The sequence below is a fragment of the Mirounga leonina genome, unplaced genomic scaffold, assembly GCF_011800145.1.
Source record: "Mirounga leonina isolate KUSES-001 unplaced genomic scaffold, KU_Mleo_1.0 Mir_99, whole genome shotgun sequence".
NCBI classification, from domain to species: Eukaryota; Metazoa; Chordata; class Mammalia; order Carnivora; family Phocidae; genus Mirounga; species Mirounga leonina.
The window spans coordinates 4,295,296-4,322,154 of record NW_023270971.1 but is presented as its reverse complement, the minus strand read 5'-3'; the positions used below and the strand labels follow the sequence as shown (position 1 = coordinate 4,322,154).

At 35.8% G+C, this 26,859-nt stretch overlaps 1 protein-coding gene across 2 annotated transcripts in view; it reads left to right on the top strand.

Annotated features, from left to right (window-relative positions):
* LOC118006736 (sperm-associated acrosin inhibitor-like) overlaps positions 1 to 26,859 on the top strand; it is a 43,092-nt gene that overhangs the window by 15,963 nt on the left and 270 nt on the right. Inside the window, exons 1-5 of one of the 2 annotated variants that reach the window (XM_034999496.1) lie at positions 6,687 to 7,003; positions 11,799 to 11,875; positions 12,836 to 12,873; positions 14,381 to 14,496; positions 25,874 to 25,911. In XM_034999496.1, the coding sequence (XP_034855387.1) occupies positions 6,921 to 7,003; positions 11,799 to 11,875; positions 12,836 to 12,873; positions 14,381 to 14,496; positions 25,874 to 25,911 (352 nt within the window). In that variant the 5' untranslated portion in view covers positions 6,687 to 6,920. Of the gene's footprint in view, positions 1 to 6,686; positions 7,004 to 11,798; positions 11,876 to 12,835; positions 12,874 to 14,380; positions 14,497 to 25,873; positions 25,912 to 26,859 lie in introns of those variants that run through there. The other variant, XM_034999497.1, reaches the window with a different exon arrangement.

Below are 26,859 nucleotides of genomic sequence, written 5' to 3'. Positions count from 1 at the left end.
AGGAAATAAATAACTGAAAAATCTCTCCCTTATATTAAAAGCCTTTAGTGTCTCTCATTTACCTCTGAAGTAAAGATCAAATTACTTATCAAATAATTTAGGGTAATACCTCATCTTGTTTCAACTTTAATCTCCAGGTTTATTTTTCTCCTATTCTAGCAATTTCTATGCTGTGCTCTCTCCCAGGTTGTGCCTGAGTCTGATCCAGGAGCTTTTAAAACATAGCAATGTCCAGGACTCACTATTAACAGTTTTTCATGATCTTGATAGTAGAATGGTGCATCTTCAGGCTTTAGAATTTCTCCAAGTGATTCTGATATTCATCTAGCTTTTTTAAGTTCCAAGGGTTTAGATACCTGTTGAATTAGCATTTCCAAACTCTTTTTTCTTTTTCTTGCTTGATTCCCCTGTTCTTTTTCAACTCACTTACTTGGGATGTTTTCGTATTATCTTCTCTATCTTAAAATCTATATCTGCACACATTTCTTTCTTTCCTCCTCATACTCTGGGTACATTAGGTCAAATTGTCCCAAACCTCCTGCTGAGGGAAGATCTACTGAAAAGTATTTGTGAGGCATCTCTCCTGATGTACTTTACAGCCCCCCTCTGGGGGGTAGGGTGGGGCACAGAATGCCTCTATCTCTTACCTGTCTGAGCTATCTGTATTACTACAAGAAGTTCATCACTCACATCTCAATAAAAGCAATTTAGATGGATGGAGATGGATGTTTGGGGAAAAAAGGTGAACACAATAGCCACTGTTGCTTCACTCATTATCTCTTTGTGTGAAGTATGTCAAGCAGGGAACTTAGGGAGGTAGCCCTAGGGTATAGCATTGCTGTGAGTCTTGCTCCCCATTGATCCTACCAGAAATAATGACTATTTTTCTGAAGAAAATACTGAGTTTGAAATGTGCATGTTTACTTGAAATGCAGCCAGCTCCTTGTGTGTTTACTCAAAGATTTGGGAAAGTAATCAACTTCTTGTGTTCACAGAGCACTTTCTATGGCCTTTTCTCTCCTATCTCTAGGACAGCCTTCTGTTGACATTTCTTGTTGAATTTTAGGGTTGGGAGAAAAACGGAGCTAACAGTCCACCTTAACTAGGAATCTAGGATGTTGGAATAGTTCCTTCATTATAAAGTACGACACTTTATAAAATGTGCCCTAAATTCTGTTTGCCTGTCCATAGGAGATGGGCAATGTGTCCTTTGCCATTGTTGCAAGCATCCTGAAGGGTTTCTTTCACAGATTCAATCAAATGACTCTGTTCTCATTATGGATCAAAGCTATTTTCATCACTGTGGCCTTTACTCTTTTTTTCTGGTGCATAAATTTTCCAGTCCTGGGTAAAACACTGCATATCCTAAGAAAACAGAAGGCTTTCTGCTGTAACTTAAAAATGGAGTGGTTGTTTTACTGGCCTTCTAATTCTTACTTGGTTAAATGTCACAGGGCATGTTATAAATTTCTTCTAAATATCTCATCATTGAACTGCCTTTTCTCATTTCCCATGTTAGAACAGTTGAAACAGAGTGGTGGGTTAGAATGGGCAGTAGACTTTAGCTCTTTGTTCACCTGTAACTCAAGAACTTTAACCAAATTCTTTTCCCCTTTTGGTGCCCAGATTCCACTGTTGTTCAGTGCAAAATATAGAGAAGGAATGATCTCTTCTAGATCTGGTATTCCTTGAAAATCTGATTTTTTACTTATCAGCTCTGAGTCCCTGAAATCAAGGCCTGTGTAGGGAAAGGACTCATTCATACCTCAGGTGACCAGTTTACCTCCCTTAAAGTTCAAGGTGGCTCCATAAAGTTTGGAAAAAAGTAGCTGTTAGGTATTGAATAGAACCCTGATATTAGAGCAGAATGTCTTCATATTTAAGTGACTTCACACAAGGCATTGTCTTATGTCACAATGAAATGGCTCTTTCATAAAGCTTTTAAAAATTGGTATCCTCAGACTCTTAACTCTAGAGAACAATCTGATGGTTACCATTGGGGAGATGGGTGGGAGATGGCTGAAATAGGTGTTGGGTATTAAGGAGTACACTTGTTGTACTCCTTAAACTAATATTTCACTGTTTGCTAAATAACTGGAATTTAAATAAAAACTTTAAAAAATGGTATATTCAAGTAGGGTATTAGGAGTTATTAAAAATAATATATGACACTATTTTTCACAGATCTAGATTAATTTGGGGATTGATTTTTTTCTAAAATTTGGAGACATTTGAAATTTTGTATTTTTGTTATGGCACAAAATTCTGACCTCATTAGTTACCGTTCTACTACTGATATATGTGTGGCCTCTTTATCTTTTTAAACTTCTTTGGTTGCAGAAACTGCTTTTTAAAAATCATCACATGTCAGACATTTGGTAAGTTATTACTGGTTCATTTGGAAGCTGAAGCATGTAAATTTTTAACCATTTTCAATTTTTTCAAAGCAAGCAAAATTGACCAAGCAAAATGTACAAAAACCCAAATTCTCCAAAAAGTAAAATTATGTATTATTATTACACCAAGGTTAAGAAATAGAATCTAACAAGCACTCTAAAACCATTTAACATTATCTATAAAACGTGATATTGTATTTATCCTATCACCCCCAAATTCCAAACTAGTCCATAGGTAGTTATTTGTTGTGCACAAAACTGAGAGATGTAAAAGTGTATTGAGAGTAAACTTATTCATCCAACAACACAATGGGAAACAAATATCATCCCAAGTATCAGTTTCTAGAAGAATAAATAGCAATGATTTCTATACATCTACATAATGGAATATTATGTAGGGGTGAAAGTAAATAAACTACAGCTCTAAACATCAGTATATATTAAGGTCACAGAGAATGTAGAAAGAAAGCCATGTAAGATACATAGAGTTTGTTTTCTTTGCATAAATTATCAAGATATCCAAAACTATACACGAGCATACACATTGTTATGCATGTGGAATTCTTGAGGAAGATAGGTAATCATAAACAGAAAATTCAGTTAGGTGACTTCCTCTGGTGTATGTGGGAGGAAGGAGTGAGAAAGGGGTGACCTGGGAGGGGTGAGGATGGGGAGTTGGCTACATGATACCAACAGTTAGCCAGTTGCATTGACTTTCTTGGGTTTTTATAACAATATTGGTAACGTTTTATTATTTACTGGAATGTGACTAGAGAAATGTTTGTCTTTAGACCTAAATATAGATTATATTTATCTTTTTTTGGGTGTATGGCATTTCATATCTATCTTACACCATTCACCAAATAATCAACTCAAAACAGATTAAAAACTTAAACGGTAAGACTTGAAACTATATAACTCCCAGAAGAAAACATAAGGGATAAAAGCTTCATGACATTGGTTTTGGTAATGATTTCATGGGTATGATACGAAAAGTACAGGCAATAAAACAAAGGTGAGTGAGACTACTTCAACAAAACAGTTTTTGTACAACAAAGGAAACTATCAATAGAGTGAAAAGACAACTTATAGATGGGAGAGAATATTTGTCAACCATATATCTGGTAAGGTGTTAGTTTCCAAAATAGAAAAGGAACTCCTTCAACTCAATGGCAAAAAACAAATAACCAGATTTAAAAATGGCCAAAGCACTGGAGATAACAAATGTTGGAGAAGATGTGGAGGCATTGGAATTCTTGTACGCTGTTAGTGATATGGTCTGAATGTGTCCTTCCCCTCCCCCCGTGTTGAAATCCTAACTCCCAAAAGTGATAATATTCATGGGGTCTTTGGAAGGTGCTTCAGTAATGCAGGTGAAACCTCATGAATGGAATTAATACCTTACAAGAGAGGCTCCAGAGACAATGCTAGCCCCCTTCCCCAGGTGAGGGCACAAAGAGAAGGTACCACAGTGAGAAGGTACTATGAAACAGGAAGAGAACATTCATCAGAATGCAACCATACTGGTGCCTTGACCTCAGACTTCTCAGCCTCCAGAACTGTTCATTTTTTTGTTATAAGCTACCCAGTTGTGGAATTTTGTTATAGCAGCCCAAATGAACTAAGACAGTTGGTGAGAATGTAAAATGGTGCAGCTACTATGGAAAACAGAATGAAGGTTCCTCAAAAAATTGAAGATAGAACTACTGTATGATCAAGAAATTCTACTCCTAAGAAAATATCCCCAAGATTGAAATAAGGATCTTAAAGAGATATCTGCACTCCTGTGTTCATTGCAGCATTATTCACAATAATCAAAATATGGAAACAAGCCAAATATCCATCAACAGACAAAATGATGAAGGAAATGTGGTATGTACATACAATGGAATTTTATTCAACCTTAAAATTAAAGGGAATGCTACCAATTGCCATAACGTGGATGGACCTGGAAGATGTTATGCGAAATGAAATAAGTTAGTCACAGAAGAACAAATACTGGCATGATTTCTCCTGTATAAGTTATCTAAAGTAGTCAAACTTATAGTAGCAGAAAATAAAATGGTGGTTGCCAGGGGATTGAGAGAGGGAGAAGAGGGGAAACTGTTGCTCAGTGGGTATAAAGTTATAGTTACACAAGATGAAAAAGTTCTAGATATCTGCTGTGAAATTTAGTGCCTTCGGTAACAACATGGTGTTGTGCACTTAATTTGTCAAGATTATATACCCAGAAATGGGATTGCTCCAATATATGGTAATTCTATTTTTAATTTTTTGAGGAACCCCCATACTATTTTTCATAATGGCTGTACCAATTTGCATTCCCACCAATAGTGCACAAGGGTTCCATTTTACTCCACAGCACTGCCAACACTTACTATCTCTTGTGTTTTTGAAGACAGCCCTTCCGACAGGTATGCGGTAACACCTCATTGTGGTTTTGATTTGCATTACCCTGATGATGAGTGATGTTGAGCAGCTTTTTATGTATCTGTTGGCCATTTGTATGTTTTCTTTGGAAAAATGTCTGTTCATTTCCTCTGCCCATTTTCTTAAAAGATTTTATTTATTTATTTGTCAGAGAGAGAGCACAAGCAGGGGGAATGGCAGGCAGAGGGAGAAGCAGGCTCCCCACTGAGCAAGGAGTCCAATGTGGGACTTGATACCAGGACTCTGGGATAATGATCTGAGCTGAAGCCAGATGCTTAACCAACTGAGCTACCCAGGCATCCCTTCTCTGCCCATTTTTAAATCAGATGCTTGTAGGATTTTTGGTTTTTGCTATTGAGTTATATGAGTTCTTTTTATATTTTAGAAATTAATGCCTTATCAGATATAAAATTTTTAAATATTTTCTCACATTCTGTAGCATTATTCATGATAGCCAAGATACAAAAACAACTTCAGTGTCTGTCAATGGATGAATAGATAAAGATGTGGTGTGTTTATATATGCAGTGGAACATTCAACCATGAGAAAGAGGAAATCCTGTCATATGTGAGAACATGGATGGACCTTGAGGGCATTGTGCTAAGTATAAGCCAGATAGAGAAAGACAAGTACTGTGTATCATTTATATATGGAATCTAAAAACAAGAACAAAAACAAAAAACCCCTCAAACTCATAGAAATAGAGAAGAGAATGGTAGTTATCAGGGGCTAGGGAGTGGGGAAAATGGAGAGATGTTAGTCAAAGGGTACAAACTTTCTGTTATAAGATGAGTAAGTTCCAAGACATTTCTGCAAAGAAGACATCCAATAGCCAACAGACACATGAAAATGTGCTCAACATCACTTGGCATCAGGGAAATACAAATCAAAACTTCAATGAGATACCACCTCACACGAGTCAGAATGGCTAAAATGAACAAGTCAGAAAACGACAGATATTGGTGAGGATGTGGAGAAAAGGGAACCCTCCTACACTGTTGGTGGGAAGGCAAGCTGGTGCAGCCACTCTGGAAAACAGTATGGAGGTTCCTCAAAAAGTTGAAAATAGAGCTACCCTACGACCCAGCAATTGCACTACTGGGTATTTACCCCAAAGGTACAAATGTAGTGATCCGAAGGGGCACATGCACCCCAATGTTTATAGCAGCAATGTCTGCAATAGCCAAACTATGGAAAAAGCCTAGATGTCCATCAAAAGATGAATGGATAAAGAAGATGGGATACACACACACACACACACACAATGGAATATATTATGCAGCCATCAAAAAAATAAAATCGTGCCATTTGCAACTACATGGATGGAACTAGAGGGTATTATGCTTAGCGAAATAAGTCAATCAGAGAAAGACAATGATCATATAATCTCACTGATATGAGGAATTTGAGAAACAAGACAGAGGATCATAGGGGAAGGGATGGAAAAATGAAACAAGACGAAACCAGAGAGTGCAACAAACCATGAGAGACTCTTAATCTCAGGAAACAAACTGAGGGTTGCTAGAGTGGAGGGGGTTGGGAGGGATGGGGTGGCTGGGTGATGGACATTGGGGAGGGTATGTGCTATGGTGAGCACTGTGAATTGTCTAAGACTGATGAATCACAGACCTATACCTCTGAAACAAATAATACATTATATTTTTTAAAAAAAGAGATGAGTATGTTCCAGAGATTTAATGTACAGCATGGTTAATGCTACTTATTATACACTTGAAAGTTGCTAAGAGAGTGGATCTTAAATGTTCTCACCACAAAAAAGAAAAAGGTAATTATGTGATGGGATGAAGTTTAGCTAATACTATGGTGGTAATCATTTTACAATATAAAAGTGTATCAAATCAACGCATTGCACAACTTAAAGTTAATGATATATATTAATTATATTTCAATAAAGCTGGAATATATATATAAATATATACAAATACATATCTATGCACCTTGTGCCAGTATAAAATGAACTGTGAGATCTTGTCCTCAGGGATCATCCAATCTGGGACCTTGTTGTCAGCTATGTCAAGGACACTCTGCTAGCACCCTGGATTCCTTCATGCATCGTCCTTCCCTCCACAGCCCATGCCAGATGCTAACACTGAATTGGCTACAACCCATGCATTGCAGGATGTTGAGGACCACTTCTCCTGTGGTCCTAATGCTTTGTAAGTCTTTCCTAATCTAATAGGACACTAAGTAGGAGTTTTCTTATTGATAACCAAGGCCAAGGGGAAGACGAAAAGTCACCAGGACCATACATTCTAAAGAAAAACAACAAACTCCCCTACACTAATGGCTTACTAAGAAGCAACCAAAGGGGCTCTGTTGCCAGAAACCACTGGCTAGCTTGCAGACTTACTTCGCAGAATGGAGAAAGATTCTGGAATATCACTGGCTTTCTAAGGAGCACCGTGTCTAGGTGAGAATCCCTCCAACTCTGCTATGGAGTCAGGAACTCAGAGAAGGGGAGAGCTGCATGAAGGGGAGATTGCATTCTCTGCCCTCCACCTCCCCCGCCCACTCTCCCACCTGCTCTATAGTGGGTGGGGTTGATGGGTTTCACAGCTTCACAAGTGAATGCAATAGTTCCTTAAATATGTCACTGAAATTTATATTTCTAGGTATGAAAGGAAAGAAATGTGATTTAACCTATGGGCCCTTTGAGGTCAAGTGTAATTTCTTTCTTATACATTTCCAGACATCAATTTTTTAAAAGTGACACTATGAGAAAGCTATTTTAAATTAGATGGTCTATATTAAATAGTTATAAATTTTAAAATGTTGGTTTTCTGGTGAGATCAAATAGTTTGTTACTTCCAGCAAATGCATCAACTGTTTTTTTAAATGGAAATTTCTAATTTAGTTTTTAAATTAAATTATATATGGAAAAATTCATTGTTCCTGATATACCATTCTGAGTTTTGACAAATACACATGGTCATGTAACCATCAAATCAAGATGCAAAACCATTCTGTGACCATCCCCACATTTCTTTGTGCTGCCCTGAGGAATTTTCTTTATGGCACGTAAGATACTGCCTGTTTTCTGACAAGGCAATTTGCTTTAAAGACAAACTCGGGCTTATGTACAGTTGGCAAGTGAAGCAAAATATCCCATAGAGAGTATCAGTGATTCAGAAGAAAGTAGTATCTTTGACTTTATTAGTTTGGATAATGACATATGCCTTCACATAAGAGGTGCTCTAAGCATGTCTATCTTTGAATTCTTCAAGGATAAAGTTCATTGGCTGACCATGGTTTTCTTTTCCTTTTTTTTTTTTTTTTAAGATTTTGTTTATTTTTTTGAGAGAGAGAGAGCACAAGCAGGGGGAGGGGCAGAGAGAGAGGGAGAGGCAGACTCCCTGCGGAGCAGGGAGCCTGCCCTGGGGCTCTATCCCAGGACACTGAGATCATGACCTGAGCTGAAGGCAGATGCCTAACTGACTGAGCCACCCAGGTGCCCCTGACCATGGTTTTTCAACTGTACCCAACTACAAGATGTGATTACCAAACCTGCCTCTGATGATCAGGTTTATAGTTTCTTTCGTTTCCTGGATATTGGGAATTGCCTGCTTCTACAGAATCCCACGGTCAATTCTCCTGCCTATATTGATCTCCATATATTTGATATTTTGCCTCCAGAACCTAACAGGATCTCCTAAGCACTATAAATTTTGGAATATTGGAGAGGAGACATAAATAAGCATGTATCAGCATTTTCCAGCAGGAGTTAATATTCAGAGCTTCTAAATGGACACAATAGGCACCATGTCAAAAGTTCACACATCACCAGTTCAAATACATTGTTCCTCTTGTATATGCCATGTGTGACAAGAGGTTCCACCACAGACTCTCAGAATATCTCATCTTGCAGAAGAGAAAATCACAATGAATTTTACTAATTAGTAAAGTAGAATTTCTTCACACATTCAGGACTCACATAGGGAGGTAAACCATGTTTGTAGACAAAAATTGATAAAAGTTAAAAAAATAGAAATTGTGGTTTCATTAACTTATAATTTTAATTTCATTCCCAAATGAAGAACTTCTGTAACTGAAAAAAATCATCCAATACATATATTTTATATGTGTGTTTATATTTAGATGTGTGTGTGGAAACCTGAGTATTTCAGAAGACATTCATTTGATGAGGTGTGGAGAAACAGTCATGTTTGTAATCTATCTTTTTCATAGTAAAAGACTATAAGGGTGCTGGAAGTAATTTGCTCTTACCTATAAAATTTAAACTGCATATATTATTTGACTCAAAATGCAACTTCTAAAAGTCTAGATACAATTGAATGAGCATATAATGACCTGTACAATCATGTTCAATACAACATTGCTAGCAAAAGTATTTAATAACACCTTAAAAGGAATTGTGTATACTTATATGTGTATATACTTATTATTTATTATGATTATGTATATACTTATATGAAGATATACCATTGACTGTTAAATAAAAAAAGATAGTTACAGAGAAATGTCTTTATTTATTCTTCTGTTCCTATTTTTATCTATCCATCTATCATCTATCTATAGCTATCTATTACCTATCATCTTAAAGGTCAATATCTTCAAATCTTTCTCAGCTCTGTCTTCATAAGGCCTTCTTCTTTGTGTGTCTGCATCAAATTTCCTTCTGTCTCTCTTTTATAAAAATACTTGTGATGACATTTAGGGCTCGCCTAGATAATTTAGGTATATAGATATGTATACATAGATATACACATATGTATATGTACTGTGTGTAGTATATATATGTATATAACATAGTATATAAACATATACTGTGTATGTGTGTATATGTACTTAAGTATATGTGCATTTATATATGTGTAGATGTAACATTAATACATATTATTACATATATAATATATGTGTTATATGTGTGTTATTACATATATAGGTACATATACAGATATATACATGCATATAGGTACACATACATGGACACACGTATATATACATAATGTATATATCTATATATACACATATGTATATATTTGTGTGAGATTTTAATATAGTTGGATATTAAATATCTGTACATTTATGCTTATTTTCAACCATTTATGCATATTAAACATTTTCAAGGAAGATAGATATGCATTAAATAATCCATACATTTAACATTCTCTTTCGTGGTTAATTTAAAAACTTGTGACCTGTTGTGCAACATAGGGAGTGTCTCCTGCTCTTAACTTCTGCTAATCAATACATGTAAGAGAACTTCAGTTTAATTTCTCCACAAATGTGCCAAAAGGATTTGCCTGCATGAATATCTCTGATGGTGTCTATGTAAATATTTCAAAGGACTAATGTAAACACAATAGTCACTTTATTATGATAAAGGAACATTTTTTGCACTTACCAGATTTTGTACCCTCCCATTAAGTTGGCATGGAACAGTGCTAGATTCAAGGATTCTTTTCTAAATCTTGGCTTTCTTCACTGATTAAAAAAAAAAAAAAAAGCAGGTTAGATTAGTGTGACAAATATAAGTCTGACACACAACCTATGTACAGACTTTTAATATTTTATCCTTAATATTTATGGCAAGCCTATGAGACAGAAATTATTCTCACATTTAAAATTAGGAAATTGTGGATTAAGGTCTGAATATTGTGTCAAGGTTACTCAGTGGTAGATGGGATTTGAATTTAGGACTTTCACCTGCCAGATCTCTTACCACTGAGCCAGACTGCAAAGCAGATTAGTTAAACAGCTCTGATTAAATCTCTTCCTACTTCAAACCCTGTAGGGTCTTCCACTTCACTTTGAGGTAAAGATCAAATTATCCATCATACAATTCAGGGCACACACTGTCCTCTAGCCCAGGTCCCCAAAGTGGGCCATTCCAATGCTCATCTAGGAACTTTTTTGAACATTTCAGGTTGTACTATAGTTTTACAAGATGTTCCCATTAGGAGAAACTGGTTAACAGGAACATGAGAACTCCCTGCATTAGTCCTTAAGGTTTTAAGAGAATCTCCATTGATCTCAAAATAAAAAGGTTAATACAAATCAAATCTCCAATTAAGTCCTGTGTGCTTCCGGCGTTGCAAAATGCTTAAGAGTCCAAGTTATAATTCCAATTACAATTCCCAAAACTCTTTCTTCTCTTCTTCTTTTGATTCTCCTTTCCTTCCCAACTCAATAGCTTGGAAAGATTTCACATCTCTTCTCTATCTTGGTTTCAAAGCACTATTACCACCTTTCCTCCCCATACTTCTGGATACATCTGATCAAACTATCCCAAATTTGCTGCTTAGAGATCTACTGATAATACATTTGTGAGGCATCTCTCACAGCTATTTTAGAGCCTCTAGGCAGAACACAGCGTACCTCAGCATCTTATCTGCCATGAGCCATCTCACCCCCATAAGCTCCTCACCATCAGATCGATAAAGGAGATTCCTCAGCTGGGTGGAAATAGTTGAGAAGTAAAGTGAACTGAACAGGCACCATCTCTAGAGCTGTAGATCCCTCTTGCCACTGTCTTCTCTGTGTCAGGTGGAAGGGACTCTGTGAAGGTAGCTGTGGTGTGGAGTTTGATGGGAGGACTGCTGTAGGTCAGTCCTTCCTGAAATAATGGTTTCTATTTTCTGATGCAGTCAAATGCTCTGATGAAAAACTTCAGATTCCGAAGTGCATATTTCCATAAATGCAGCCTGGCTCCTTGTGGGCTGAGCCAAGGGTTGGGAGAGTAAACAGCTCCTACTTAAATATACACAGAGGACTTGCCTGGTGTTCCTTTCAAGTCCATACAAGGTCTTCTGTTACCATGTATGTCTTGTTGACACTGTGTGTTGGGGGAAGGAAAAAGGGAATAGTCCACACCAAGTAGGAATCTAGGAAAGTGGAAAAGCTTCTTCACCTATAAGAAAGTTTCATTTGGAAATGGGCAGATTGTCCCTGTACCATATGTTATAACGTCTCTATGGGTTTCTTCCACAGACTTGGTAAAATGTCTTTCTTCTTGACATGGATCAAAGCTGTTTTTATCATTGCCTTGGCATTTCCTCATTATTCTGGTGAGTACATTTTTCAGTCCTGGATGAAGCATTTCCCATATCTTAGAAATGCAGCAAACAACTGCTATTATCTAGAAATGGAGGAGTTTGATTTATAGGATTTATAAATCTTAAACTGGCAAAATGAAACAGAGTATGTTAGAAATACCTTTTAAAATTGCATCAGTGGGTTGCCTAATCTCATTTCCCACCTTAGAGAGTTGGAGACAAAGATGTGGGTTAGGATGAGCAGTACTCAGAATGAACTTGTCTTTTTGTTCATCTATGACTAAAGATATTTACTTTTTTTTTTTCTTTTCGGAGTTCAGATTCCACAGTTGCTAAATGCAGAGTGTGGAAAGTAATGATGTCTTCTATGTCTGACATTCCTTGAAAATCTGATTTGTTGTTCGCCACCTCTGAGTCAAGGCGTTGTATAAGGAAAGAATTCATTTATTCCTCTGCAAACAGCCTTACGCTCCTTAAAGCCCAAGGTGGCCCATGAATTTCAGAATAAAGTACCTGTGAGGTAGTGGATAGATCCCTGATATGAGACCTGAATACTAATTAATTAAATAATAATTAATTTCTTCATATTAAGTGACTTTTTGCGAGGCATATGAGTGACACTAAGCAAACCATTGTCTTTTCCAACTAAGATGTCTCATTTATAAAAATGGAAAAAAAATCACAACTATAGTATCTTACAGGAGTGTTTGATGATTATTAAATAATACATAAGATAATTTTCACAGAACGAGATTAATTTGGAATTCTCTTTCTACATCTGAATTTATTTTGTGAACTTACTGTTTTGATACTACTATAAAAGGCTCATATCATTATTTGCAGGGTCCTGATTAGGCAATTTGTGTAATATTTTGCTACTAAGAGATGTGGGTACTTTTCACCAGAGACTCTGATGGTTTTCCCCTCTTCCTCTTCTTATTTTTAATGTGTGTTTGTGGCGGTTGGTTGCAGAAACTTCTTTTGAACCTTTACCAGAAATTCGTCAAGTGGTAAGTTAATACTGATTACTTCAGGAATTGAAATGGTAAGCCTTTAATTTTTTTATATTGTAAGTTTTAACAGCAAATTTCCCTCTGTACAACAGAATGATCCTTTAAAAGTAACAAACAAACAGTTTTATTATTACGCTAAGTTCAAGAAACAGAATCTTGCCAGACATACAAAATCATTTGGCATTAAAGACAAGGTAAAAATATCCCATTACTAAAAAATTCCATTACTAGTTATAGCTTTGTTATAGACAAGTGTCTGTTATGGATTAAGGGGTGTTTAAAGTAGAATTGTTTATCTTAGCAAAACAAGAGGATTAAAAAAGCAACAACCCAATTTTTCACTAAATGGTAGATAAAATAATAATTGTCATACATTCACAGAATCAATTATTACATCAAGGTGATGAAAATGAACTATAGGTCTAAACATGTGAATAGATAAAAGTTATAAAGACATTTAAAAAGCAGGTTATGTAAGAATACACACGTTGTTTATTTACATAAATAACCAACACTGTCATCATTAAGCAAATTACATACATATCTATATGGTTATATACACATATACAAACACTCATATGTATGAACTCATACAAGTATGGTAATAATCTGAAACTAACAGATTATGTAGTAGTAAAACTATTGAGAAAGACAAGGGAGTTATTAAAAATTGTTTTATGATTTCTTGTGGTATGAAATATAGGTGACTTTTAAACTGCATGGGTCCACTTATACACAGATTGTTTTACAGGACAGTACAATCTTCCTTATGATTTTCTTTTTTTTAAGATTTTATTTATTTATTTGACAGAGAGAGAGACACAGCGGGAGAGGGAACACAAGCAGGGGGAGTGGGAGAGGGAGAAGCAGGCTTCCCGCCGAGCAGGGAGCCCGATGTGGGGCTCTATCCCAGGACCCTGGGACCGTGACCTGAGCCAAAGGCAGACGTTCAACAGCTGAGCCATCCAGGCACCCCTTTCCTTATGATTTTCTTAATATTTTCTTTTCTCTAGGTTTATTGTAAGAACACCCTATATAATACATATAGAAAATATTTGTTAATTGACTGTTTATGTTGTCATAAAGCTTCTGGTCAACAGTAAGGTATTGGTATTTAAGTTTTGGGGGAGTCAAAAGTTATATGTGAATTTTCAACTGTGTAGGGTGGGAAGGTCCATACCTCTAAGACCCTCACTGATCAAGGGTCAACTGAGGAAAATCTGACCCTAGTGTGAGGAGAAGTGGAGGCAGAGTGTCTAAATTATAAAAACACATTTAGCCATTTGTATGTTTTTTAAAAAAAAATAATGTTGGGTTTGTAAAAATATACTAAAAATATTTTATGTGTAAGTGGACTGTGGGTACCTTGATACTTATTTTTAAACCTCAATATAGAATATATTTATTCCATTTTAATGCATAGCATTTTGTATTAAGATAAGGGACATTTTATTTAAAAGTTCATTACTTGATACATTTTATGTTGTCTCTTTGTGTTCAACAGCCAAGCTGTGATGTGTATATACATCAATTACATTTTTGCCCAAGAGAAAAGGATCCAGTCTGTGCAACCAATGGCCAAACTTATTCCAATACATGCGTTTTCTGCAGCGAACAATTGTAAGAACACAAGACTAAATATGGCTCTTCCAAAATAATGAAGAAACCATCATAAAATGATAGGAAAACCCATGTTTTTGATAGCCTAGGCACAGTATATCCAGAAAATAACTACTCTCTCTGTAAAAGCCACAGAAACACACTTGTACCTTTCCCTGAAGTTCTCATTTCTAGAAGCAGTTTTATATTTGACCTCTCAAATATAACTCTGTGGATATTCTGAAAATGTATAAGTCAATTAGTTGAACTTAATTGAATTATTATGATTTACTAATGACAGTCTAGTCACTGATATAATTCCAAAGTCCAGATGATAAGTGGTAGTCTCCATGATGTAGCTGCAAGCTAACTTGGGCATTATTGAGCAAGAAATCCTACTGCTACAGAACTCTGAAATCATCACAATGGGCCCATTCCTGCTAAGAAGGGCTCCTCTGATGCTCCGCTCTGTCTCTTGAACTCCATGACACACTCCAAACCTTTCTTAGAAGCAAGGCATTCTGGAACCTTCCATGTAAACTCCCTTCCTGTATCCTTCACTCAAAAGGAGTTTGCAGTCTTCAAGTGTGGTCAATTTTTCTGAGTCACCATTTTCTATCACAGATATTTCCTCTTCTTTAATCTGAAAATCTCTAATCGTCTCCTGTCTCAGGTCTGTGCAGGTTCCAAGATTGAATCAGGACTGCGTGTGTAGGAAGAGCTAAACTGTCTCAGGTGTGGGGGGAACATGTGCAGTGCAGCAGAGCAAGCAAAGCCCCCTGCTTGTGGCAGAGCTTCTACACATCATCCCATTTTTAAATTCTCCTCGTTGAGGAGCACTTAGTGCAATACCTAGAAATTTTAAATAATTTCTTTTTCTTTCTCTTTTTCTTTCTTTACAGTGAAAGTGGTGGAGCATTTGAGTTTGGTTATTATGGTAGATGCTGATTTTGCCTAAGCTACACATTCCTATGGCTTTTATTGTGATCCAATTTTGTGGTAGATTCTACAACCAATTAGAACTCCCTCATTCAGGGTTTTAAATTCCTAGATAACCGAAGACTTCTATGGTATTAAGATGGAATATCGGATGTTGAAGAATTTTCCTAAGACCCTATGATTGAAAGATTTTTCTTTTCTATGTCCAATTATTCAAAGACAATTGAAAAATTATCTTAATTGTGTGTTTCTTAACATAAAATCTAATGCAATTTAAAATCATAAATATTTCAATGAACACAATGTTCAATAATATTATCCTTTTAAAATACCCTTTCTTTCTTTGGTTGGTTAGTGGGTGAAAGACATGAATACTTTTGGTAACTATAATTAAAGAAATATTTTCAAAGGTGAACAAATAATACATTACTTGTGTATTTATTAAAAATACAGACACTTGGGCTCCTCTTTATCCGAAACAATCAAAACCTCTAGGAGAGGGATCTGGGAACTTGATTCTAAAATGTACTCCAGGTTAATCTTACAATTACAAATGTCAGGCAATATGCACTTAAATTCTAAAACATGGGTCTGTCTATCATTGAATGACTTGGAGAATCTGTTCAAAGATATTGTAAGATTTCTTAGATTTGGAAGAAAAATTATATTATTTCCTTTTTCTCTCATGAATCATTAAAGAGAAAAGTTGGTGATCTTGGGGTGCCAGGCAACTCCACCTTCATCAGGGCAGTCTATCCGTTTGTGGTCCAAGTCCAGTGATTCTCCATTTCTTTCATCTCTCAGCCAACAAGAAACAAGCTTTATTTGGATGGTCATGTGTTCATTTGAAGCTTGATTTTAATGGCAGAAATGCAGACTGATTACAAGAAGACAAGTATCAATCTGCTACATTAACAGGCCTGCTCTCCTTTTCACTAAACACTTCCACCTCTAAAAGAGTGATCTATGTGGGAGTTACATATTCATTTACATCTTTAGTATTGATTTTTAATGAAGGTACTGGCATTTAGATTTTTTATCCATTAGAATGTAGACATTAGAGCCACATTATAAAAATGTATTCAGCCACTTTCATAGCCTTTTTCATAATAGAGGACATGTATAAAAAACATTCAGTGAATGCTGGTAAATTTATACATGTATTGCTTTCCCTTTTATTTAACATATTATTTTTTTAAAAATCACTACTATATGTTAAGCCCCATATTAATGGTAGGGAAAAGTTGCTAAGGAAAGCAGATACTACTACTGTCTTCTAGGAACTTTGGGTAGACTACTGGAAGTTAGTATCCATCAACGATGGGAATTCCATCTCTCCGCGTGACTGTTTTCTACACAAGCTTTGTGGATCAACTTCCCACATCCCTTCAGTTATGTAACTTAATTCTTAAAGGAATCTTATTAGATGGACATCAGCTCTGTATTTTAGCCATAATGAAAGTGGAACACAGGAAACTGAACATTTAAAATCTGACACTTGATAAGGAAAATACAGTGTTTTCTTGAATTGGGATAAAGTTCACAAAACTTAAAATTTGCCATTTTGAAGCATAAGATTACATATTTTTTCATATACATTCATTTACAGTGTTGTACAACCGTCACTACTATTCCAACATGTTTCCATCATCTACCCCCTCCTCCAAAAAACAACTACATACTTCCCAATTCCCCACCTATCAATTCCTGGCAGCCATTAAACTATTTTTTATCTCTATGAATTTGCCTATTTGGACATTTCACATACATGGAATCCTACAATATATGTATGATTTTCACGTGAAAGTAAATCTACTCATCTATCTATTTATCATATGTTGTCTTTTGTGAATGATTTCCTGAACTTAGCACGGTGTTTTCAAAGTTTAACCACATTGTGGCATGTATCAGTACTTCTTTCCTTTTTATGACTGAGGAATATACCATCTTGTGGCTATACCACACTTTGTTTATCCATTTGTCAGTTTATAGACATTTGGATTGTATCTACTTACTGGCTTTTATGAATAATGCAACTCTGAACATTCTTGTGCAAGTTTTGGTGTGACCATATGTTTTCATTTCTCATGGACATACACCTGCAAGTGGAATTTCATTTGATAACTATCTTTCACACTTTTCAGAAAATGACAAACTGTTTTCCATAGTGGGCACACCCTTTCACATTCCTAGCAGGATTTCGTGAAGGTTCCAATGTTTCCACATCTTCACCAAAATCACAATTGTTTATTTTTTAAAAATTATATTCATCCCTGGGCACCTGGGTGGCTCAGTCAGTTAAGCGTCTGCCTTTGGCTCAGGTCATGATCCCAGAGTCCTGGGATGGAGTCCCACATCAGGCTCCCTGCTCCATGGGGAGCCCGTTTCTCCCTCTGCCTCTCTCTCTCATGAATAAATAATATCTTTAAAAAATTATATTCATCCTAGTAGATGTGAAGTAGTATTTAATTGTGACTTGATCTGCATTTCCCTTATGATTAACAGTGTTGAACACCTTTTCACATGCTTATTGGACATTTGTGTATCTTCTTTGGAGAAATGTCTATTCAAATCCTTTGCCCATTTTTAAATTAGATTTTTGTCTTTTTTATTTTTGAATTGGTATTGTTCTTTATATAGTCTAGAGAGTAGAGTAAGCACATTGACTTACAAATGTGCCTTTATTCCATTTTGGGGTTGTCTTTTTTAATTTTCTTGATAGTGTCCTTTGATGCAACAATTTCTTTTTAATTTCATGAATTCCAGTGTATTTATTTTTTCCTTTGTTGCTTGTGCTTTGGTGTTATATGTAAGAATTGCTACCTAATCCCAGTTCGTGAAGATTTGCAACTAGGCTTCCTTCTAAGAGTTTCATAGTATTAGTACTGGCATTTAGATTTTTTATCCATTTTGAGTTCATTTTTATATATTGAATGAATCATGGGTACAGTTATACTTTTGCATGTGGCTATCCAGTTGTCACAGCACCATTTGTTGATAAGACTAATCTTTTGGCTTTTAATTTTCCTGGAACTCTTTTTTTTATTTTTTTAAATTTATGTTATGTTAATCACCATACATTACATCATTAGTTTTTGATGTAGTGTTCCATGATTCATTGTTTGCGTATAACACCCAGTGCTCCATGCAGGACGTGCCCTCTTTAATACCCATCACCAGGCTAACCCATCCCCGCACTCCCCTCCCCTCTAGAACCCTCAGTTTGTTTCTCAGAGTCCATAGTCTCTCATGGTTCGTCTGCCCCACCGATTTTCCCCCCTTCATTTTTCCTTCCTGCTATCTTCTTCTTCCTTTTTTTTTTTAACATTCCATTAATTTTTTATTTCTTTTCTGATTTCTTGGTTGACTCATTCATTGTTTAGTAGCATGTTATTTAACCTCCATGAATTTGGGGTCTTTCCAGATTTTTTCTTATGGTTGATTTCTAGAATTGTAGTCAGAAAAGTTGTGAGATATGACTTCAATCTTTTCGAATTTGTTGAAACTTGTTTCGTGGTCTAACATGTGATCTATTCGGAGAATGTATCATGTGCAGTTGAATAGAATATGTATTCTGTTGTTTTAGGATGAAATGTTCTGAATATGTCTGTTAAATCCATCTGTTCCAGTGTGTCATTCAAAGTCACTTTCCTTGTTGATTTTTTGCTTAGATGATCTATTGGTGTAAATGGGGTGTTAAAGTCTTCTACTATTATTGTATTAGTATTGATTAGTTCCTTTATGTTTGTTACTGTTTTATGTATTTGGGTGCAAAATGTTTACAATTGTTATATCTTCTTGTTGGATTGTCCCCCTTTATTATTGTCTAGAGTCCTTTATCTTTTGTTTTAAAGTCAATTTTGTCTGATATAAAGATTGCTACCCTGGCTTTCTTTTGACATGCATCTGAATGATAAGTGTTTCTCCATCCCCTCACTTTCAATCTGCAGGTGACTTTAGGTCCAAAATGAATCTCTTGTAGGCAGCATATAGATGGATCTTATTTTTTTAATCCACTTTGTCACCCTATGTCTTTTGATTAGAGCATTTAGTCTATTTACATTCAAAGTAATTATTGATATGTATTCATTGCCATTTTGCTACTTGTTTTGTGGCTGTTTTTGTAGTTTTTCTCCGATCCTTTCTTCTCTTGCTCTCTTTCATGGTTTGCTGGCTTTCTTTAGTGATATAGTTGGATTCCTTTCTCTTTATTCTTTGCATATTTATTATCGGTTTTTGATTTGTGGTTACCATTAGGTTTGTATATAATATCTTCTGCCTATAGCAGTCCATATGAAGTTGACGGTCACTTAAGTTTGAACCCATTCTTTACTGCTCCTCCTCTCCCCCATCGCCACCATGTTTTAGGTATATGGTGTCATATTTTACATAGTTTTATTTTGTGAATCCCTTGACTGATTTTTACAGATATACTTATTTTTACTGCTTTTGTGTTCCTTGCTTTTCATGCTCTCACTTATGATCTTTCCTTTTCACTCAAAGAGTCCCTTTTAATATTTCTTAGAGGGCTGGTTTAGTGGTCATGGACTCCTTTAGTTTTTGTTTGTCTCTTTATCTTTCCTATTCTGAATGATAGCCTTGCTGGATAGAATATTCTTGGCTTCTGAGTTTTCCCCTTTAGCACTTTAAATATATCATGCCACTCCTTTCTGGCCTGCAAAGTTTCTTCTAAAAAATTTGCTGAGAGTCTTAGGGTTTCCCTCGTATTAACTGCTTTCTCTTACTACTTTAAAATTTGTTTCCTTTATCACTATTTTTTGCCATTTTAGTTACTATGTGTCTTGGTGGGGATCTCCTGGTTTTGATTTTGTTGGGGAATCTCTGTGCCTCCTGGATCTGGATTTCTGTCTCCTTCTCTAGATTAGGAAAATTTTCAGCTATTATTTCTTTAAGTTTTCTGCCACCTTTTCTCTCTTCTTCTGGGATCCCTATAATGCAAATGTTATTATGCTTGACAGAGTCACTGAGTTCTCTAAGTCTCTTCTTATTTTGCATAATTCTTTTTTTCCTCTTTCTCAGCTTGACTACTTTCCATTACTGTGTCTTCCAGGTAATTCATTCCTCTGCTTCCTTTAGCCTGTTATTTATTCCATCAGCTGTATTTATTTCATTTATTGTGTTCTTCTCTCTGATTGGTTCCTTTTATCTCTGTGTAAGGGTTTCACTGATGTCCTCTATTCTTTTCTCAAATCCAGTGAGTGTTTTTATGATCATTGAATTCTTTAAATTCTCTATCGGGCATATTACTTATCTCAGTTTTGCTTGTGATTTTGTCCTATTCTTTCAATTGGGACATGTTCCTCTCCTCATTTTTCCTAATTCTCTGTCTGTTTCTCTGTGTTAGGAAAGTCAGCTACTTCTCCTGCTCTTGAAAGTAGTCGGTGGGGCACACACTTTTAAAAAGGTGGCACTGGTCCTTTTTCACAGGGGATATGCAGCTGCTGTGGAGACCAGGGCCAGCCAGAGCTGCTCCACAAAGTGCGCCAGACCTGAGCTCTTTTAGAGCTGAGTGCAGCTGATTTTTACTGGTTGGAAAATCTCACAAAATTCAGTGCCTCTGCTTTCCAAAGCCAAAAGCTATGGAGATTCATTTTCCCCATGCAGGCTCCCTGGTGTGATAGTCTGTTTCTTGCCCTTTCTCCACACTCCTAGTTCCCTCCGTCCTGTGGCCAGACCTGCAGGTTTTAACTCCCCATCCTATCTCTGCCCTTCTTACCCTCTTCAATGTGGCCTCTTCTCTACTTTTAGTTGTGAAGTTTGTTCTGCCAGTCTTTGGGTTGCTTTCTGTGTTATTTGCACTGATGTGGGTGTTATATAGTTCTGTCTGTGGGGATAAGGTGAGTTTAGGGTCCTCCTATTCTGTCATCTCTCCCAGATATTCCGATTTATGTCTTTTGATTGGGGAGTTTAATTTATTCACATTTAAAGTAGCTACTAATAGTGAAGAAATTATTTTTGCCATTTTTAATTTGTTTTCTCTATATCTTATAGCTCTTTTGTTCCTCATTTCCTTCTTTATTGCTTTCCTTTGTGTTTAGTTGATTTTTTGTAGTGACATACTTTAATTCCCTTTTATTTTCTATGTATATTCTATAGAAATTTTCATTGTGGTTACCATCAGAATTACACATGACATACTACAGTTATAACATAAATATACTATTGGGTTTTTTTAAGTTTTTATTTTAATTCCAGTTATTTAACATACTTGAATATACTATTGTTATAAAAATCTATTTTAAATGGATAACAACTTAACTTCAATTGCATAAAGTTTACTCCATTGCAGGTCTGCCCCCTCACTTTATTTTATTGATGTCACAAATTCTATCTTTTTATATTGCCTATCAATGAACATAAATTTAAATTAATTTTTATGCTCTAGGATTTTTAAATCCTATAAAAGAATCAAAAGTGAATTTATGGACCAAAATTAAAATAATATGGGGTTTTATAATTGTCCATGCATTTACATTTACTGGAGAACATTTTCATATCATTTTGAGTTATTGTCTATTGGCCTTTCACTTCAAATTGAAAGTCTCTCTTTATCATAATTTTTTGTAGGATAGCTCTAAAGGTAATGAACACCTTCACCTTTTGTTTCTCTGGGAATGTCTTAATTTCCTCCCTCATTTTTTTTTTTATAATTTTTTTTTTTTTTTAGATTTTATTTATTTGAGAGAGACAGAGACAGTGAGATAGAGAGCACAAGTGGGTAGGAGAGGGAGAAGCAGGCTCCCCACAGAGCAGGGAGCCCGATGCGGGACTCGATCCCAGGACCCCGGGATCATGACCTGAGCCGAAGGCAGATGCTTAACCAACTGAGCCACCCAGGTGCCCTCCTCCCTCATTTTTGAAGGACAATTTTGCCAGAGGTAGAATTCTCACTTGGCAGTTTTTTGGTTTTTTTTTCACACCTTAAATTTATCATCCACTCTCTTCTGTCCTGCAAGATTTCTACTGAGAATTTCTGGTCCTAATTCCTGCTGACAAATACATAGAAGAAGGGAAGTCCAATGTATAGAGTATAAGCATCTTTCCTGCAGCTTCAGTTCTAGGCCTCAGTTTGCATTTTCCTCAAATACCCTGCACCAGAAGGCTTGGTCTGCCACAGGCATTTTTGATGGTGTCTATGTAAATAACTCAAAGAGCTAGTGTAAGCATAATATTCAGTTTACTATAAAAAAGGAGTATTTTCTCTACTTGTGAGATGTGGGTTCTTCAATTAACTAACATAACATAAAAAAAACTAAAATAAATAAACCAATACCAAACAAAAAAAAATTTGGCACAAAACATTACTAGTCTCAAAGTTTCTTTCTAAATCCTGGGCTTCCTCACTGCTAAATATAACACATAGGATTAAGGTGGCAAATGCCTACCAAACACACAACTTAACTGCAGATAGTTTAAATGTTTTATCCCTATTCATCACACATATATAAGATAGACACTATACTTCTCATATAAAGAAAACTGTGGATTCAAACTTTATGATTGAATATTGAGTCAAGGTTACTCAGTAATAGATAGGATTTGTACTTGGGTTTTTCACCTGCCAGAGCTCTTTCCACTGAGTCAGACTGAAGAAGATTAGTTAATAAAGGAGAAAATAATAATGAATAAATCTTTCCCTTTTCTTTTTTTCTTTTTAAAGATTTATTTGAGAGAGAGAGAGTATGAGCAAGGGGAGGGGCAGAGGGAGAGGGAAACAAGCAGACTGCCAGCTAAGCAGGGAGCCTGACACTGGGCTTGATCCCAGGACCCTGAGATCATGATCTGAGCCAAAACCAAGAGGTGGACGCTCAACCAACTGAGCCATGCAGGTGCTCCTCCCCCTTTTCTTTAAAAGCCTCCAGTGTCTCTCAAATATCTCTGATGGAAAGAACAAATTTTTACCATATAATTTAAGGCAGTGTCCCATCCTGTTTCAACTTCATTCCCCAGAGTTCTCTCTCCTGCTCTAAAAAAATGAGTTCTGGAGACCTAACACACAGGATAGTTATTATAGTCGACAATACTGTTTTATAAACTTTAAAGCTGCTAGGAGACTAGATTTTAATTGTTCTCACAAGAAGAAGAAGAGAAGAAGAAGAAGAAGAAGAAGAAGAAGAAGAAGAAGAAGAAGAAGGAGGAGGAGGAGGAGGAGGAGGAGGAGGAGGAGGAGGAGAAGAAGAAGAAGAAGAAGAAGAAGAAGAAGAAGAAGAAGAAGAAGAAGAAGAAGAAGAAGAAGAAGAAGAAGAAGAAGAAGAAGAAGAAAAGGGAGGAGGAGGAGGAAGATATTTAAGTGATGTGATAGAGGTGTTAGCTAATACTGCATTGGTAATCATATTGCAATATGTTAATGTACCAAATCAACATGTTGCTCACCTTAAATTTACACAATGTTATATGTCAATTATATCTCAATTACAAAAACATATTTGCATCCTGTTCTCCTCTTAAGTTTCCTTAAACCTGGCTGCCCTTGAGACTCATCTGGGAGCTTTTACAATGTACTAATGCCCAGGATGAATCTACTAACAATCAATTCACAATTTTGACTGCAGGACAGGATTTTCATACTCTTGAAGTTTCCCATGTAATTCTAGTATGCTTGTAGTTTTTTTTTTTTTAATATTAAATGCTTAGGTCATTAATTATCTAATTATCATTCCCAAACTTTTCTTTTTCCTGCTTGATCCTCTTGTCCTTTTTCCACTCACTTGCTTGGAAAGCTTTCACATACCTTCTTTATCTTAGGATCTGTGATGCTTCCCCATACCTCTGGGGATCAAGTTGTCCTCAAATTTTCTGTTTAGGAAGATCTATTGAGAAGTATGTGTGACCTACTTTACAGCCCCAAAGAAGGACAAGAATATCTCTGTGTCTTATCTGCCTTGGGCCATCAATCTTACCCCATCAATCTCCTCAACAGCAGACAAATAAAAAAAACTTATCTGGAAGGAGATGGCTGAGGAGGAAATGTGAACAAGGTAGCCATAGTCTCCAGAGCTGTTGACACCACTCCCTATTGTCTCTCTGTGTCAGGTGGGTCATGTGGGAGATCTAGGGAGGTGGCCCTGGTATGTAGCACTGCTATGAAGATTGCTCCAGGTCTGTCATTCCAGAGATATCTGTTCCTATTTCCTGAGGAAAATAACTGAGATTCAAATGTGTAGTTTTTAAAAAATGCAGCCAGGCTTTTTCTGAGCTGACTATAAGTTGGGAGAATAATCTCAGTCCTCCCATTTTGTTAATCGATATTTTGGAGGGCTTTCTTGTATATCTTTTGGGGGTGGGGGACTTCCAAGTGATGAGACTTTATGTTTTACTGAATCATAGGGTTGTAGGAAGGTAAAAGGGAATAGTAATCTAGGAAGTTGGAACAATTCCTTTAGAAGTAAGAAACATTTGAAAACTGGGTCTTTAGGGAATCCAATTTAGCATGTATCAATGTTACAAACGTTCTTAAAGGTTTCTCTCACAGACTTGATAAAATGTCCCTCTTGTCATCAAGAATCAAAGTTTTTTCATCATTGCCTTCTTATTTCCTTATTATTCTGGTTAGTAAATTTTTATTCCTGAGTGAAACACTACATATCCTAGGAAAAAAATGCAGGAAGCAACTGTTATAATTTTGGAAAAGAGAAAATGATTTTATGGAGTTTGGAATTCATAAACCAGTAAAATGAAACAGGCACAGCTTTAAATTACTTTCATTATTCTCATTTTCCACATTAGAGAAGTTGCAATGGAATGGTAGATTACAGTAGGCAGTAGTTTTTAGGTCTTTGTTCATATGTAACTCAAGAACTTCAACTAAATTCTTTTTCCTTTCTGGGCCCAGATTTCATGATTACTAAGTGCAAACTGTAGGAAGAATGATGTCTTCTAGGTCTGACATTCCTTGACAATCTGATTTGTTGTTTGCCAGCTCTGAGTCTACTAAGTTAAGGCTTTGTGTAGAGGAGAATTCATTGATTCTTTTTTTTCTAACAACTTATCTACTGATGAAGCTCAAGGTTGTCCATGAATTTCAGAATAAGGTAGTTATGAGGTATCAGTTGGAGCCCCCAAAATAGGGCAAAGTACTGCTTAATTTTTCCTACTTAAGTAAATGCATGCAAAGCATTTTCTTCCTTGACACTAGGATAGCTCCTTTAAAAATTTATATAAAAAATAATATCTTCAAGCAGAGTATGAGGTGTTATTAAGAAATAGCATACACACTGGTTTTCCACATAGCTAGATTAATTTGGAAATTAAATTTTTAAAAGATTTGTCTCATTATAAGTTTTTTTTAACTACTGCCACAAAATTCTCATTTATTATGTGCAATGAGTAGGCAATTTATGTCAATTTCTGTTGCAAATAGATTTCGATGCCTCTTACCAAACTATGTTTTTTGTTTGTTTGTTTGTTTTTAACTTTTTCTTCTCTGCTTTGGTTGCAGAAAATGGATTTGTAAAACCATCCAAGAACAAGGTTTCAGTAAGTTATTACTGATTGATTTGGAAGTAAAAAAGATAAAATTTTAACCTTATTTTATTGAAAAATTTAACACTAAATTTACCAAATATACAACAGAATGAGGTTTCAAAATTTAAAAATATTTATATTTTTATTATACTAAATTCAAGAAATATAATCTAGCCAGCAATACAAAACCATTTGCCACTACCTACCTTATTATATAAGATGATAAAATGCATATTCTTCTATCCCAAGATTCTATTCATTGGCAATAAGATGCTATTGTGAACAAGAATCTGAGAAAGAGGACACCTGGGTGGCTCAGTCGGTTAAGTGTCTGCCTTTGGCTCAGGTCATGATCCTGGGGTCCTAGGATTAAGTCCCACATCGGGCTCCCTGCTCAGCGGGGAGCCTGTTTCTCCCTCTGCCTCTGCTGATCCCCCTCCTTGTGCTCTCTCACTCTCTCTCTGTCAAATAAATAAATAAAATCTTTTTAAAAAAAAGAATCTGAGAAAGAGAAAAGCGTGTTGGAGTAAAATTATACATCCTCATAAAACAAGTTAAAAAAATGAACTACCAAATGATCAATTTAATGTTAAAAAATAATGACTTCCATATATTCACATAGTAGAATATTACATTGAGATGAAAATAAATGAACTATAGTTCTAAACAATATCAGCATATATATAAGATCACAAAGGAATGTAAAGAGCAAGTCATATAAGAATATATGTAGTACTGTTTTCTTTGTATAAATTACTGAGATACCCTAAACATATATATGAATACATGTATAAATTTGAAATGTATAAATATTGACAGTTAGTGAATATATTTATTGATATGTGGTGAAATTACAGAGGAATGCAGGAAATAATCAACAGAAAATTCAGTTTGGTGATTTCCTCTGGTGAAGGGGGTTGAAGGAGATGTGATCTGCTAGGGAAGATCATGAGTGTGGGT